This window comes from Acomys russatus, chromosome 29, assembly GCF_903995435.1.
Source record: "Acomys russatus chromosome 29, mAcoRus1.1, whole genome shotgun sequence".
NCBI lineage: Eukaryota > Metazoa > Chordata > Mammalia > Rodentia > Muridae > Acomys > Acomys russatus.
This window is the reverse complement of record NC_067165.1, coordinates 30,364,253-30,381,452: the sequence shown is the minus strand read 5'-3', so window position 1 is coordinate 30,381,452 and position 17,200 is coordinate 30,364,253. Positions and strand designations below refer to the sequence as shown.

Here is a 17,200-nt window from a genome sequence, read left to right as displayed (position 1 = left end):
CTGACCTTTTGTGTAGGTCTTGTCAATACTCTTAAGCATTGGGGCTGGAGAGGTAGCTCAGAGGTTAAGAGTACTGACTGCTCTTCCAAAGGTCATGAGTTCAATTCCCAGCAACCACATGGTGGCTCACAACCATCTATAATATCTATATACATAATAAGCAAATCTTTAAAAAAAAAAAAAAAAGACTGAGCATCACACACCAGAAAGGCTCCCCCAGAAACCAATCACTTTTCATGACTGAATATAATTAGCAAAAGAACCCTCTCCCCCATAGACACACGCACGCACCTCTCATCTAACCCCTAGCCTCATCCAGGGCTCCGCATTTGCTTTCATTTGAATTTTTATTTATCACTCTGGGTCACATGGTCTGTGCTTCCTGCTTGTTCTTCCTCCTGCCATCGTCCTGGCTGGTGGTCCAGTCAGCAGAACTATAAAACCGAAAGGCAACAGTGTAAGAGGTCTCTCTGAGACTCATGGACAAGAAGGTGGATTCAGCCGGACGTGGTGGAGCCGGCCTTTAATCCCAGCACTCAGGAAGCAGAGGCAGGTGGATTTCTGTGAGTTCCAGGCCAGCCTGGTCTGTGTAAGGAGTTCCAGGACAGCCAGGGCTGCACAGAGAGGACTTCTCCACCCCTCCATCTCAAAACAACAACAAAAATATCATGATTGTCACAGACCACTTGGTTGGATTTTAGCTCTCCCATATGGCAGTGGACGTTATCTAAAAATACTGTCAGACAAGATGAACGCTCCCTTGGGTCCTGCCTTTCCAACAGGTGCATAGAAGCACACAGCATGTCCTTTTCCCACCTCAGCCATTATTACCGAACACTAATATGTGCTAGGCTGTGGCAATATGTTTAAGCCTATTTCACCCAGTATCTTTCTTTTCTTTTCTTTCTTTCTCTTTCTTTTTCTTTTTTTCTTTTCTTTTCTTTTCTTTGGTTCTTTGAGACAAGGGTCTCTCTGTATTAGCCTTGGCTGTCCTGGACTCACTTTGTAGACCAGGCTGGCCTCAAACTCACAGTGATCCTCCTGCCTCTGCCTCCCGAGTGCTGGGATTAATTCCATGTGTGTGTATGTGTGTCTGTGTGTCCGTGTGTGTTTCACTGGGGATCAAACCCTGGACTTCATACATATCAGAACATGCTCTAGTACTGAGCTACACCCCCAGCAAGCAGCACCCGGAGAGGATTCTGTTTGTCCCCCATGGCTGAAATCCAGACTGTTGCCCCTACAGGAGCTAAACATCTAGATCACAGCACTGGGTGATAAAAGGCTTTTCCAGAGCTTCCTAAGAAAGAAAGGACACTCAGAGCATCTCAGGGCCACTCTGTCTTATCCCCCTGTGGCTAGGGCAAGGGCCATATAGCTTCTGTACAAACACTTTGCAGAGGCCTGGTCTAAATGCTCCGTGCTATTGCTTCTCCTCCCTCTGCGGTCCTCAGGAGGCCAAACACATCCATGCTCAACTGAGGGCCTTGCCTACAACTATAATAAACTCTGAGCTGCCACCCATCCCAGCTGCTGTCCTTCCAAACTAACACTCCCTCTCCCACTCAACCACTTGCCACCGTCATGCGCTACAGGCTGATGCTGCAGGCTGGCAAGCCTCCTGCCTGCTAGCACGGAATCCTCTTCCTGTCTGTTGGCATATTATTTCTTGGGCAAGGCAACAGCTGTGTGTGGATGATAGGGAGGGAGAAAGATGCAAGCATACAAACCTTCCAGCGATTCCCACACTCATTGCATAAGACAAAGGTGGTCATGGGCTCATCAGCACTGCGTGTCTGCACCTGACAGAGAGAAGATTCATTCGTGAGGTCACTCCCCTGCTAGAGGGCCTGCCGTGGCTCTTGCTGTCTTTTGCTTTTTGTTTTTCCGAGACAGGGTTTCTCTGTGTAGCCTTGGCTATCCTGGACTCACTCTGTAGGCCAGGCTGGCCTCGAACTTAGAGAGATCCGCCTGCCTTTGCCTCCCAAGTGCTGGGATTACAGGTCCGTGCCACTATCTCGCTGTCTTTTGAAATAGGTTCAAGTCCTTATGTTGGAACTGATATTTGCCAGACTTTGGTCATCTCCCTGACATGGATGTATAATCTCTTTTCCTCTGGTCATCTGTGAGCTCACTCAGAATCCCACTGGCTCAGCCTGGCCCTTGCACTTGAACTATTGTTGATCCTTCTGAACTTCTTTCTCATCTCTTGTTCCAAGCCTCACCCTCTTACAAGAAGCCTTCCCAGACTCACACCCTGAACACCTTATGTCAGACATGTCTGTCCGAGCCAGAGGTACCTAAGAAATCACCTCCTCTCTTGTCAGCCTGCAAGTGGCTGAGACCCAGAGAGGAAAGGAGGCTTATAGATCACCGGGGTGGGTGATGCTGTGTCTTTTTTTTTTTTTGGTTTTGTTTTGTTTTTGTTTTTGGAGACAAGGTCTCTCTGTGTAGCCTTGGCTGTCCTGGACTCACTTTGTAGACCAGGCTGGCTTCAAACTCACAGCAGTTGACCTGCCTCTGCCTCCTGAGTCCTGGGATTAAAGGCGTCTGCCACCACGCCCGGCTTTTTTTTTTTTAAGATTTATTTAATTTATTTATTGCATATGAGTGCTTTATCTGTAGAAGAGGGTATCAGATTACATTATAGATGGTTGTGAGCCACCATGTGGTCGATGGGAATTGAACTCAGGACCTCTGGAAGAGCAGGCAGCGCTCTTAACCACTGAGCCATCTCTCCAGCCCTGCTGTATCTTCTTATTCCCAGCCCTTCAAGCTCCTCATTCAGGTTCAGTGACATGAGTTCCCCACCACAAGGCTCTGGAGTTCCCAGCTGCCTGACTCTGCAAAGCCAACCCTGGTGATGTCTGCTGGGACCAGCACTGGGGAGGAGCCCTCTGCTGGTATGTGCCTCCAGTTGTCTGTCAAGAGGGCACAGCATAGCACAGCCTTGTCACTACACAGCTGTGGTAAGGAAAAAGGGCAGTAGTGGGCTTTTTGGGTGGATAAACCAAATCTTTTTGTTTTGTTTTTCGTTTGTTTGTCTTTTGTTTTTTGAGACAGAGTTGTTCTGTGTAACAAGCCCTGGCTGTCCTGGAACTCACTCTGTAGACCAGGCTGGCCTCAAACTCACAGAGATCCACCTGTCTCTGCCTTTTGGCAGATCAATGTGAATTTAAGGCTAGCCTGGTCTACATCTACAAAGTGAGTCCAGGACAGCAGGGTTAGACAGATAAACCTTGTCTCGAAAGCCCCCCCCCAAAAAAAAGGGGATGTGTGTGCATGTGCAAATACCTACACTGGAGCTGGAGTTATAGGCATTTGTGGACCACCCAATACGGGAGCTAGGGTCTGTCCCTCTGATAGAGCAATGAGCTCTCTCTAAGCACTGAACCATCTCTCTAACCCATTTTTGTCTTTTTTTTTTTTTTTTCTCGAGACAGGGTTTCACTATGTTAGCCTTGGCTGTCCTGGACTCACTTTGTAAACCAGGCTGGCCTCGAACTCACAGAGATTTGCTTGTCTCTGTCTCCCTGAGTGCTGGGATTAAAGGTACACACCACCACACCTAGCTCATTTTTCAGATAGGTTTTCCTATGTACCTTGGGCTGGCTTTACTGCCCGCCCCATCCTCATGTTCCTCTGCCACATGCTCACCAGTGACAGGTGACATGAGCTACTAGCCTGGCTATTCTTGATGAGTCTTGACTACTGAGCAGATAGAGAAACAAAGAGCTCTAGGATCACTAAATATGAGTTAGAATTCAAGATATTATTGCTCCAGGGACAGAACCTAGCAATAGGGCCATTCTTGTGGGTTAGGAAAAGGTTCCCTCCCTGTCCCCCAAGTCTGCTATAGCTCCTGGGTATCAACTTAGTCATCATAAGCCAGGCGATGGTGGCACACGCCTTTAACCCCAGCACTCGGGAGGCAGAGGAAGGAGGATCGCTGTGAGTTCGAGGCCAGCCTAGTCTACAAAAGTGAGTCCAGGACAGCCAGGACTGTTACACAGAGAAACCCTGTCTCGAAAAACCTAAAACAAAAAAAACAAAAAAAAAAAAAACTCAGTCATCACTGAACAAGCTGACTGGACTCACTTGGGAATGTTGGGACCCAAAAACCAATAGTGGTGGTGCACACATGGAACCCCAACACTGAGGCAAGAGGATCAGAAATTCCACGGTAGCTTTAGCTTCAAAATAAATTCAAGGTTGCATGGTGTGGCAGCACAAACCTTTAATCCCAGCACTCAGGAGGCAGAGGCAGGCAGATTGCTGTGAGTTCGAGGCCAGCCTGGCCTACAAAGCAAGTATAGGGCAGCCAAGGCTGCACAGAGAAACCATGTCTTAAAAACAAACAAACAAACAAAAAAACTAAAAAAAAAGAAAAGCAAATCCAAGGTCCTATCTCAAAATAGTCAAGTAAGAGAAAAAGGAAAGAAAGGTTCGGCTCATAGTTCAAAGCCTTCCTGCCACCAGCCTGCCTGGATACCCTGGCCCAAGCTGCTGAGTCCGCCCATCTGAGCCTCAGTTTCCCCTGAGATTTTTGTTTTGTTTTTGTTTTTCAAGACAGGGTTTCTGTGTGTAGCCTCGGCTGTCCTAGACTCACTTTGTAGACCAGGCTGGCTCACAGAGATCTGCCTGCCTCTGCCTCCCAAGTGTTGGGATTAAAGGCGTGCGCCAGGAGCTGGGTTTCACATTGCTGCCCTTCCTTCCAGTGTCTCTGACTCTCCTGAGGTCTTGGCCCAGCAGTGAGCATAGAGGACAGTGTTACACAGGCTGGAGTCTGGGGTTTGCTCTCGCTTCAGAACAGACAGGGCACACTGAGCCTGCCCTGCGGATACACAGGAGCTGATCCTACAATCTGAAGGGTTCCCCAGAATCTGCAAGGTGGTGGCATCTCCAAGCTTGCTCTTCGCCCGGTGGTCTGAAGAATTCAGTTCCTTTTCCTCTCAGCACCTCCCTGGGCATCCCTCTGCTCCCCCCCGCTGTGGCCCTTCCCTGCTCCACCCCGCTCTTTCCTGTCCACCTGGTTATAGGTGCAGTTCTTCTTCTTGCACTTGCTACACCGCAAGAGGTCAGTGGTGGTGCCGCCTGTCTTGGCCATCTGGTGCTCGCGGATGGCCTCTTGAGTCATGGCGTTCCTCAACTCCCTCAGCTCGTCACTGGCCATTTCCTGGAGGGAAATGAGGAGGAGGTGCCACATTAGGTCAAGTACAGAGAGCTAGGAGGAGCGGTTGGACGCCCCGGCCTGGCACAACTTGGCAAAGACTTATCCTGGCAGAGTCTCCATCTCCATCCTGGCTGGAAGGTCCAACCTGGGATTTCTAACCGGGTCAAGGTCAGCTGCTGTGTATAGGCCAGCAGCAGGTGCTCATCGCTGGAATTAGTACCATGGAGTCATTCCTACAGGACCGTGCTCATCCTGCCTGCCAGGCCTTGGCCTGAATCAGACTCTCCCAGCAGCTGATCTGGCTGCTGCTCCCCCATAAACCATAGCCTCCCACTCTAGGCTTTAATGCAGTGCCTGCTCCAACTATGAGCGCTCGCTAACCCTATCTGTTGGTAGGAACCTTAGCTCTGGTAACCATGATCTGATGGCTACACCCAGCACCCTGCCCCCAGCAGGTTCCCACAGTAACCGGGCTCACAGGTCTGAGGACTCCCTGTGGATAGACCCCTCAGACAGCTGTCCCAGCAGCATCCAGAGTCCTCTTTCCTGCTGAAATGCGGCATCAGCATCAGCCAGTTCCTTCCCTTTCCTATGTGGCCCCTGTTCACAGAGCCCCTCCAAGCCTCTGCCAACGGAAGACTGCACAGACACGTGTCGGTGGGGGCAGCCGTGGCTATGAGTGGGTTTGTGGACCCAGACACTCATAGGAAGGGGGACCCGGTTTCGGCTGCCGTTACCATTTGTTTATTTGAGACAGAGTCTCAAGCCGGATGCGGTGGCGCATGCCTGTAATCCCAGCACTCAAGGAGGCAGGGGCAGACCGATCACTGTGAGTTCGAGGCCAGCCTGGTCTGGAAAGTGAGTCCAGGACAGCCAAGGCTACACAGAGAGACCCTGTCTTGAAAGGGGATGGGGAGGGGGAAGTCTCATGTATCACAGACTGTCCTTGAATTTGCTATGAAGACCAGGCTGGTCTTGAGCTCACAGAGATCCACCTGCCTCTGCCTCCCATGTGTTGGGATTACAGGCATATATACAGGTAATGACAGCACCACAGTGTGCAGAGGGCGCCTCTCTGTCACCTTCTCATGGGCTTTCTTATCTCTACTCTTTCTTTCTTTCTTTCTTTCTCTTCCCACTTAGTACCAAGTGAGGATTGAACCCAGGGCCTTACTCATACCAGACAGACGCTTTACCATCTCAGATACACCCTTAGCAAGGCGTGCTCTTTTGTAAATGACAACATTGCCCAGAGGTCGAAATCGCAAACTTAGTTTTACAGTGTCTTAGTCAGTCCAGGCTGCCATGGTTAAAACTCACCTGCAGGCTGCTGCAACTTGTCCTCTGACTCCACACACACCCTGTGCCTGTGTGTTCCCACCACACGTAAGCAAAGGTGAGCCTGAGCTGAGCGCTGACTTTGATGCTTGGTGGATACATGAGAGGCAGGCTCCTATTTCTCCTGACCCTGGGGCTGTGGTTAGGGGTGTCTGAGGAAAGCAGTGCGCTCTTTCCTCAGAAGTGCACAGACCTGTCCTGGAGCACCACTCTGTAACACTCCATGCAACACGCACGTGCCACTCGCACTCATAACTGTACACACCACACACACTAGCCACACATCCCACAGTGCACTCACCACAGGCCACATGCTAGCAACACGTGACTCCACCCCCCACACACTAATCACACGCTACACACTAAACACCCCATATACATAGTAACCACACACTAACCACAGGCCACATGCTAGCAACACGTGACTCCACCCCCCACACACTAATCACACGCTACACACTAAACACCCCATATACATAGTAACCACACACTAACCACAGGCCACATGCTAGCAACACGTGACTCCACCCCCCACACACTAATCACACGCTACACACTAAACACCCCATATACATAGTAACCACACACTCACCACAGGCCACATGCTACACATCGCCCACTACACACATCATACACACACTAACCACACACCACACACATACTAACTTCATACCATGTACTAACAACCCTCTAAAAACACTCAACACACATATTAACCACCTACTACAGAATACATTAACCGCACTACACACATACGACCCACGCAGCATACACTGGCCACACATGACACACTGCACATAACACACACTCATGTTAAGCACATACTAGCCAAGGGTGGTGGCGTACATCTTTAATCCCAGCACTCGGGAGGCAGAGGCAGGCAGATCATTGTGAGTTCGAGGCCAGCCTGGTCTACAAAGTGAGTCCAGGACAGACAAGGCTGCACAGAGAAACCCTGTCTTGAAACCCTCCCCCCCCAAAAAAAAACATTTTTTTTTAAATCACATACTACTTACTCATGGAATACTCCGCTTGCAGTAATTAATTACACATCATATGCACATCACATATCACACACACACACACACACACACATTGCACACGTCACCCGCACCACACAAAGCTATCTATATCACACCCACACACAAAACAGCCTATCCATGCATTTGTCACACGCCCAATACACTCAGCATTATCACATACACATCACAGCACACAACACACACACACATCCCAGGTACTCACTCCACATATCATGCACAGGGCATGTACATGCTCTTCCGCTCTGGGCCACCAAAACACCCTGAGTCCCACCAGGCCTTAGGGGCCTAATACATCCATTCACTCTCCCTTCTCTGGGTCTCTCCATTTCCCTAGCAATTGAGGACCAGCAGGGTATCTCTGAAAGCAAATCACACCCAAAGATGTGCCGAAGGTGGTGTCTGAAATAAGTGGGTCAAATACCCATCTGTCTAACGAGGGTCTCCTATGGCCACTAGTATATCTGTTTTTGTTTTTGTTTTTGGGTTTTTCGAGACAGGATTTCTCTGTGTAACCTTGGCTGTCCTGGACTCGCTTTGTAGACCAGGCTGGCCTTGAACTCACAGTGATCCACCTGCCTCTGCCTCCCAAGTGCTGGGATTAAAGGCATGCGCCAGACCTTCTGCGAAACGGGCTGGGTCTGTTGAGAGAGCCAGATCATATTCCCAGAGTCACATCCATTGCTCTTCGAGCTGGGCAGCAGCATGACCCTGGCCAGGCCACGCCCTGACCCTGACAGGTTGCCCCCCTCCACCGTTGTGCACCCCCCAGGTCCTCCCCCTCTCCCTCCCCCACCGCACCAAGGCCCTATGATCCTCCTCACCTCTGCCGTCATCTTGGCAATGAGCTCTGGCGAAATGGCCCCGCTGAGCACATTCCGCCTCAGGCCCGGGTTCCTGGGGTCCTTCAGGTTGCTAATGCGGCTGCGCACACGGTTCCGGTACTTCATGTCGGTGCCCTTGAGTTCCTGATAGATATGTGTCTGGGTCAAGGACCACCTTGCCATCCTTGGAGGAGCAGGGAAAACGGGAGCCTGCTACAAGGGTCACCGGTCATCTCTGTGGCCTCTGCTTAATGGACATCTACTTTTTGAGCACTGAGGTCACGAACAGCCTCCAAGAAGAGGTCAGACTGCAGCAAGCACTGTGGTATGAAGGGGACTCCAGGGAATAGGCACGCTGGTTTTGTCTGAGTCTCTCATGTGACTTCAGGTGAGCCACATGACTTCCGGGTCTAAGTTCCCTTCTTTAAAAAAAAAAAAAAAAAAAAACAGCAACAAAATAAACTGGGGCTGCTAGGAGGCATCAGCGCAGATCACGCGTTAAGGAACCATTGTGGGGCATGGAGCATGTCAAATGCGCCAACATTCAGAGTGGGATGAAGGTAACCCTCTAGTTTGGAAGGACCCAGAATCAAAGGACCAGCTGTCAAAGGAAAAGGTCAAGAGCCACATGTTTCAGGCTTTGAGAAGTAAGTGCAAAAGCAAACCACTGGAAGCTGAGCATGGTGGTGGCACTCACCTTTAATCCTAGCACTAAGGAAGCAGAGGCAGGCAGATCTTTATGAGTTCGAGGCCAGCCTGGTCTACAAAGCAAGTCCAGGACAGCCTAGGATAGCCCAGAATTCTGTGTGGCTGAGGATGACCTGAGTGCTAGCTTCACAGGCAAGTGCTCTACCAACCCAGCTACATCCCTCAGCCTCTTCCAAGGAGTCTGCTCAGAAAGCTCCCTCCCTCTTAGGCACAGCCCTTCATCCCAGGGATCCATTCTGGGGACGACAGGCCAGTTACTTCTCCCACAAGCAGTTGAGGAAGCCAAGGCTTAGAAAGCGTTCAGGTTCTTGCTCCAAGGGCAGAGGGCAGATTCCTACCAAGACCACGGCTTCCAGCCAGGCCTCCTTCCCAGCAGTGCTCTGTCCACACACAGGCAGGAAGTCAGCCTTGGCCACAGACCATAGTTACTTCTGTCCAAGCCTAACAGCTCAGATCTTCCCCTCCCCGACTCAAGACGCAGGGCAGGGCCAGGGAGAGCAACCTCGTCTTCTTGGTCTCCTGAGCCAAGCAAAGACGGAAAGATGAAGCCATTGCTGGGAAAAAGCACAGCCAACAGGGACCAGGGTAATGCCCAGAGTGGACAGCTGGCTTTCAGGAACTGGTGGAAAGGAGGTGGAGCTGTGGCTTTTGTGCCATTTTTGCTTTAATGTCATCTGTCCAATAAGAGCGTGAAAATAGCCGGGCGGTAGTGTCATACACCTTTAATCCCAGCACTTGGGGAGGCAGAGGCAGGTGGGTCGCTGTGAGTTCGAGGCCAGCCTGGTCTACCAAGCAAGTCCAGGACAGCCAAGGCTATACAGAGAAACCCTGTCTCAAATAAAATAAAATAAAATAAAATAAACAGTGTGAAAATATCAGATAGTGGTGGCACATCCCTTTAATCCCAGCACTTGGAAGGCAGAGGGAGGCAGATTTCCCAGTTCAAGATCAGCCTGGTCGGGCTAGAGAGATGGCTCAGAAGTTAAGAGCATTGACTGCTCTTCCAGAGGACCCAGGTTCAACTCCCAGCAACCACATGGCAGCTCACAACTGTCTGTAACTCCAAGATGCAACATCCACAGACATATATGCAGGCAAAACACAAATTATTAAAAAAAAAAAAAAAAAGATCAGCCTGGTCTACAGAGTGAGTTTCAAGACAGCCAAGGCTACAGAGAAACCCAAACCAACCAACCAACCAAACAAACAAACAAAAAAAAAAACCATGCCACAAAGCATTCAGGAGCCAAATTATAAGCTTAAAACTGTCATTTAGAGCATCTGGACTGTGGGTATGAGGGGATGCTTGGGGACACTGGGCCCGCTCTGATCCCTCGGGCACACACCAGTATCATAGATGAGGATCAGGTAGAGAGCAGTCCTGGGGACTCTGGGGACCTTTCAGAGGGTCACACCCATGCCAGTTAGTTCAGGGTCACTCCACAGAGGACAGACCTCTGAGGAACACGGAGCATTCGGAGTCCTGTAGCCATCCTCCCCTCCACTATGATAAAAAGCTAAGCGGCCCGTTGTCGCTTCAGCTCCCCTAACGAAAGAGACAGGCAATGGAGGAAACAAATGAGACAGACAGACAGAAGTGGGACTAGGCACCAGGCCACCCACTCCGCTTTAAACTGGGCGGGGGAAGCCACCGACTGTTCTGGAGAAGGTGAACTCTTGTAACCCGGAAGCTCTGGGTTCCTGAATTCACGGGAAAAGGTGAGAGTGTACTTGCTGCGAGACTGGGAAACGCAAAATGTGCAGAGGTATGGTCAGATGACCAATGAGCGATGGTTAATAGAAAACACCAGGGGATATCCTGGGGACTAGGGGTGGCTTCAGGCAGGAGACAGAAACAGGCAAGTTGAATGTCTTTTTTTTGTTTGTTTGTTTTTGTTTTTCGAGATAGGGTATCTCTGTGTAGCCTTGGCTGTCCTGGACTCACTTTGTAGACCAGGCTGGCCTTGAACTCACAGTGATCCACCTGCTTCTGCATCCCAAGTGCTGGGATTAAAGGTGTGCACCACCACGCCTGGCTGTTTGTTTTCTAGACAGGGTTTCTCTGTGTAGCCTTGGCTACTTGGGACTCGCTTTGTAGACCAGGCTGGCTTCGAACTCACAGAGATCCACCTGCCTATGCCTCCCCAAGGAGATTCTATTTTTAAAATGTACTTTGGGGGGGGGGGGGGTACATAGCAAGGCTTTCAGTCCAGTTGATATCCTGGAACTCCCAGTCCTAGTTTCTTTGTCTACAGAATGAAAACACCAGTATGCACACAGGGACGGTCAGTGCCTACTGCCTTCTTAATGGCATCATAGTGTGCAATTCCAGAGCTGTGCCTATCAGAAGCATGCTGCCCTCTGTTCACTCAAGATCCAGGAGGGAACGACCAGCTGAGGCACGTACGGCATGGTCTGTCTGGCTCAGCAGCTGAGCCCCCAGATCCTGAAGTCATACTTTTAGGGTTCAAACCCCCAACTCTGCTGGCTACATTTAGCTGCAGGAGCTTTGACAAGTGACAGCACCTCCCTGAGCTTCTGGTGCCTCACCTGCAACCAGATGAGCCCAGGGGACCCTCTGATGACAGGCAGAGAAAGACCTAACAATCTCGGCTGTGCTCAGGGGCTCTGATTCAAGGGCAGAGCAGGGAGCTGTCTCCAGCACTGCTCCCACACCCCACCAACTAGACAGGCGAGGCCTCCCAGGCCCACGTGATATGAGGATATGGTCTTCTATTTCTGAGGCCAGCTTGTCACAGTTCACTCCATAGTCCTTGAAATCATCTAAAAGAGATCAAGAGGCAGACATTAACCCTGCGTGGCTTTGCCAGGGGTGCCTTTTTTTTTTTTTTTTTTAATAGTTTTTATTTATTTTATTTATTTATTTTGCCAGGAGTGCCTCTTGACAACGGTATTCCTGTACCCCCATCAGAGACTCTGCCTCAACAAACAAACACAAGCAAGTACCTAAATAAATAAATGGCTTCAAAAGCCAGGCATGGTGGCACATGCCTTTAATCCCAGCACTCAGGAGGCAGAGGCAGGTGGATCTCTGAGTTTGAGGCCAGCCTGATCTACAAAGGGCATCCAGGACAGCCAAAGATACACAAAGAAACCCAGTCTTGAAAAACCAAAAAAAAAAAAAACCCCAAAAAACAAAACAAAACAAAAACAAAAACCAACCAATTAAATAAATAAATGGCTTCTTCTCCCTCATCCCCAGCTCAAGCCCTCACCTTCTGCCCTCAGGGCTGCTGACAGCATCTCCACACACTTGTCTCGGACAGAGTCCCCTGTGAGATAGCAGGGGGCCAGGAGACAGACGGAGGGGGCAAATGTAGGAGTTGAGGGGCTGCTGGGGGTCTTGGGAGTTTCCACTTTCGATGTGCTGCTGTTGGATCTGAGGGTGACAATCAGTAATGGACACGTTGACAGGAGGTTAACAAACCATTGACGGGGAGTTGCGTTCTCTCCCACATTCGAGGTGCGTCGTAGAAACGGATGCGTTCTGCAGTGTGGTGGACTACACCATTTGCCTTTTAATCCCAGCTCTTGAGAGGCAGAGGCAGAGGCGGGTGGATCTCTGTGAGTGCGAGGACAGCTTGTTCTACCCTGGAAACTGCAGGCCAACCATGGCTACATAGTAAGACCATGCCTTTAAAAAATGAGTTAAAATATATGAGCTGACTCTGGTCACACACTTGGGAGCCTGTAAGAACTCAAGTGCAAGTATTAGAGCTTCTGGTGCCAGCCACTGTGCTTTACTTGTCACAGGACAAGAAACACTCAATAGTTGGGCTCTAGCTTTCCTGAGCTGATCCATGCATCCATCTATCCACGAATCTACTCACCCATCAGGTCTCTACTCTCCAGAAACTGTGTTAAAAATAAGCAGGCAGGGGCTGGAGAGATGGCTCAGAGGTTAAGAGCACTGGCTGTTCTTCCGAAGGCCCTGAGTTCAAATCCCAGCCACCACATGGTGGCTCATAACTATCTATAAAGAGATCTAGTGCCCTCTTCTGGCATGCAGGTGTACATGCAGGCAGAATACTATAGAAATAAGTAACAGAATAAATAGCCAAGTGGATTGCCCTCCTTCCCTCCCGGAGCTCACAGTCCACTGAGTAGTGTTTATCTACCACCATGTAAGAGGCCTGGCTCTTACCAAGCACCAGATCTGTGCCGGGCACTTCTTGAACATTTTCTAGTTTAATTTTCATAGGAGTCTCCGATGGTCAACACCCTCACCATCCTATCTACAAACAAACTAACTAACTTGGAAAACCCCATCACTGAGCTGGAATGACCCACCAAGACAGAGCCCAGGCCTTCACCTTCGCTGTCCATAAACACTGACACTAGACATATTGTCTACAGTGACCCATTCACTCCAGTGACTAGATGAGAGAGAGAAAAAAAAAAATCTCATAGACCAGGCTGGCCTCAAATTTACTATGTAGCTGAGGATAGCTCCTGCCCCCACCTTCCCACTGCTAAAACTATAGGTGTGCAACTCTGACTGCTTTATGAGGAGCTGGGGATTGGCTTGAGTATGCCAGGCAAGTATGCTAATAACTGAGCCACATCCCCAGAAGGATTGATCGATCGATTGATGTCTGTGTTTGGTATTTGTGTGTGTGTGTGTGAGAGAGAGAGAGACAGAGAGACAGAGAGACAGAGAGAGAGAGGGAGAGAGGGAGAGAGAGAGACAGAGAGAGAGAGAGAGAGAGAGAGAGAGAGAGAGAGAGAGAGAGTGCATGAGTGCACACAGAAGTTAACCCCAGGTGTTTCCACCTCATTTGCTGGAACCTTGCTAGCTGGATAGCCTGGCCGACCAGGGAGCCCCAGGGACCCTCCTATCTTGACCTCTCCTGGACTGGGACTGCAAGCATGCGCATGGGCCACCTCGTTCGTCCACCTTTTCATGAGTGCTGTGTACTGCACTCGTCTGCTGAGCTATCTCTCAGTCTGTCTGTCTGTTCTTTTGGGGAGGGGGATTGTTTGGTTTTTTGGTTTGGTTTGGTTTTTTATTTTTCTTTGTAGTTTTTGTGTAGCCTTGGTTATCCTGAAATTCACTCTGTAGGCTAGGCTGGCCTCAAACTCAGAGATCTGCCTGCCTCAGCCCCTACCCCAGCCCCTAAGTGCTGGGATAAGAAATGTGTACCACTGTGCCTAAGTCTGAAAGTAGGACTGATTGAGTAGCCGGCATTTCCCAGGGTTAAAAACAGAAGTCCCTTGGGCTGGAGAGATGGCTCAGAGGTTAAGGACACTGACCTTAACCTCCAGAGGTCCTGGCTGAGTTAAATTCCCAGTAACCACATGGTGGCTCACACCCATCTATAATGTGATCTGACACCCTCTTCTGGCCTGCAGGTGTACATGCAGGCAGAGCACTGAATAAATAAATAAATAAATAAATAAATAAATAAATAAATAAATATTAAAACAAAACAAACCAGAAGTCCCTTCTACCTGCATGTTTCAGCTCACAGGGCATATGCTCAGAGAGACACTCTCCATCACCTTAGCTTTCTTTTATTTTATTTTTGTTTTGGTTTTTCGAGACAGGGTTTCTTGTGTAGCCTTGACTGTCCTGGACTCATTTTGTAGTCCAGGCTGGCCTCGAACTCACAGTGATCCACCTGCCTCTGCCTCCCGAGTGCTGGGATCAAAGGCGTGCGCCACTACGCCCAGCTGCTTTCTTTTATTTTTTATTTTTTGTTTTCGAGGCAACGTGTAGCCTTTGGCTATCCTGGACTCACTTTGTAGACCAGGCCAGCCTCGAACTCATAGCCATCTGCCTGCCTCTGCCTCCCAAATGCAGAGAATTAAAGGCATGTGCCACCACACCCGGCTCACCTTAGCTTTCTTACTGCATAGCACTTACCCAAGTCTATAATTAACTTGCTTGTGCGTGTGTTTATAGACACTGCTCGCTTCCATCCTCAAATGACAGCCCACATAGAGATTGTGTGGCGCGTTCATTACTGTAACATACCCCACATTTAGCAAGTGCTCACTAAACCACTGTTGAATGCCTGATGGAGAGAGTGGACCGACCATAAAGGGACAAAGGACCTGGGAGTATAGATGCATGATGGAGAGAGTGGACCACAAAGGGATGAAGGACCCGGGAGTACAGATGCATGATGGAGAGAGTGGACCATAAAGGGATGAAGGACCTGGGAGTATAGATGCATGATGGAGAGAGTGGACCATAAAGGGATGAAGGACCCGGGAGTACAGATGCATGATGGAGAGAGTGGACCATAAAGGAATGAAGGACCCGGGAGTACAGATGCATGATGGAGAGAGTGGACCATAAAGGGATGAAGGACCCGGGAGTACAGATGCATGATGGAGAGAGTGGACCATAAAGGGATGAAGGACCCGGGAGTACAGATGCATGATGGAGAGAGTGGACCATAAAGGGATGAAGGACCCGGGAGTACAGATGCATGATGGAGAGAGTGGACCATAAAGGGATGAAGGACCCGGGAGTACAGATGCATGATGGAGAGAGTGGACCATAAAGGGATGAAGGACCCGGGAGTACAGATGCATGATGGAGAGAGTGGACCATAAAGGGATGAAGGACCCGGGAGTACAGATGCATGATGGAGAGAGTGGACCATAAAGGGATGAAGGACCCGGGAGTACAGATGCATGATGGAGAGAGTGGACCATAAAGGGATGAAGGACCCGGGAGTACAGATGCATGATGGAGAGAGTGGACCATAAAGGGATGAAGGACCTGGGAGTACAGATGCATGATGGAGAGAGTGGACCATAAAGGGATGAAGGACCCGGGAGTACAGATGCATGATGGAGAGAGTGGACCATAAAGGGATGAAGGACCTGGGAGTACAGATGCATGACGGAGAGAGTGGACCATAAAGGGATGAAGGACCTGGGAGTATAGATGCATGATGGAGAGAGTGGACCATAAAGGGATGAAGGACCCGGGAGTACAGATGCATGATGGAGAGAGTGGACCATAAAGGGATGAAGGACCCGGGAGTACAGATGCATGACGGAGAGAGTGGACCATAAAGGGATGAAGGACCCGGGAGTACAGATGCATGATGGAGAGAGTGGACCATAAAGGGATGAAGGACCTGGGAGTACAGATGCATGATGGAGAGAGTGGACCATAAAGGGATGAAGGACCTGGGAGTACAGATGCATGATGGAGAGAGTGGACCATAAAGGGATGAAGGACCTGGGAGTACAGATGCATGATGGAGAGAGTGGACCATAAAGGGATGAAGGACCCGGGAGTACAGATGCATGATGGAGAGAGTGGACCATAAAGGGATGAAGGACCTGGGAGTACAGATGCATGACGGAGAGAGTGGACCATAAAGGGATGAAGGACCTGGGAGTATAGATGCATGATGGAGAGAGTGGACCATAAAGGGATGAAGGACCCGGGAGTACAGATGCATGATGGAGAGAGTGGACCATAAAGGGATGAAGGACCTGGGAGTACAGATGCATGATGGAGAGAGTGGACCATAAAGGGATGAAGGACCTGGGAGTACAGATGCATGATGGAGAGAGTGGACCATAAAGGGATGAAGGACCCGGGAGTACAGATGCATGATGGAGAGAGTGGACCATAAAGGGATGAAGGACCTGGGAGTACAGATGCATGACGGAGAGAGTGGACCATAAAGGGATGAAGGACCTGGGAGTATAGATGCATGATGGAGAGAGTGGACCATAAAGGGATGAAGGACCCGGGAGTACAGATGCATGATGGAGAGAGTGGACCATAAAGGGATGAAGGACCCGGGAGTACAGATGCATGACGGAGAGAGTGGACCATAAAGGGATGAAGGACCTGGGAGTACAGATGCATGACGGAGAGAGTGGACCATAAAGGGATGAAGGACCCGGAAGTATAGATGCAGGATGGAGAGAGTGGACCATAAAGGGATGAAGGACCTGGGAGGACAGATGCATGATGGAGAGAGTGGACCACAAAGGACGAAGGACCCGGGAGTACAGATGCAGGATGGAGAGAGTGGACCACAAAGGACGAAGGACCTGGGAGTACAGGTGGTGCTCGCCTGCAGGGAGGAGGTACATCCTTTCTGAAAAGCAGTATTCCT

At 49.9% G+C, this 17,200-nt stretch overlaps 1 protein-coding gene across 1 annotated transcript in view; it reads right to left on the bottom strand.

The window, feature by feature from the left end:
* Nucleotides 1-291: 291 nt before the first annotated feature.
* Tcea3 (transcription elongation factor A3) overlaps nt 292-17,200 on the bottom strand; it is a 38,149-nt gene continuing 21,240 nt past the window's right edge. Inside the window, exons 6-11 of the mRNA XM_051172107.1 lie at nt 12,320-12,483; nt 11,812-11,867; nt 8,376-8,531; nt 5,030-5,176; nt 1,731-1,802; nt 292-434 (exon numbers count right to left, since the gene is read on the bottom strand). Of these exons, the coding sequence (XP_051028064.1) occupies nt 426-434; nt 1,731-1,802; nt 5,030-5,176; nt 8,376-8,531; nt 11,812-11,867; nt 12,320-12,483 (604 nt within the window). The 3' untranslated portion in view covers nt 292-425. The remainder of the gene's footprint in view (nt 435-1,730; nt 1,803-5,029; nt 5,177-8,375; nt 8,532-11,811; nt 11,868-12,319; nt 12,484-17,200) is intronic.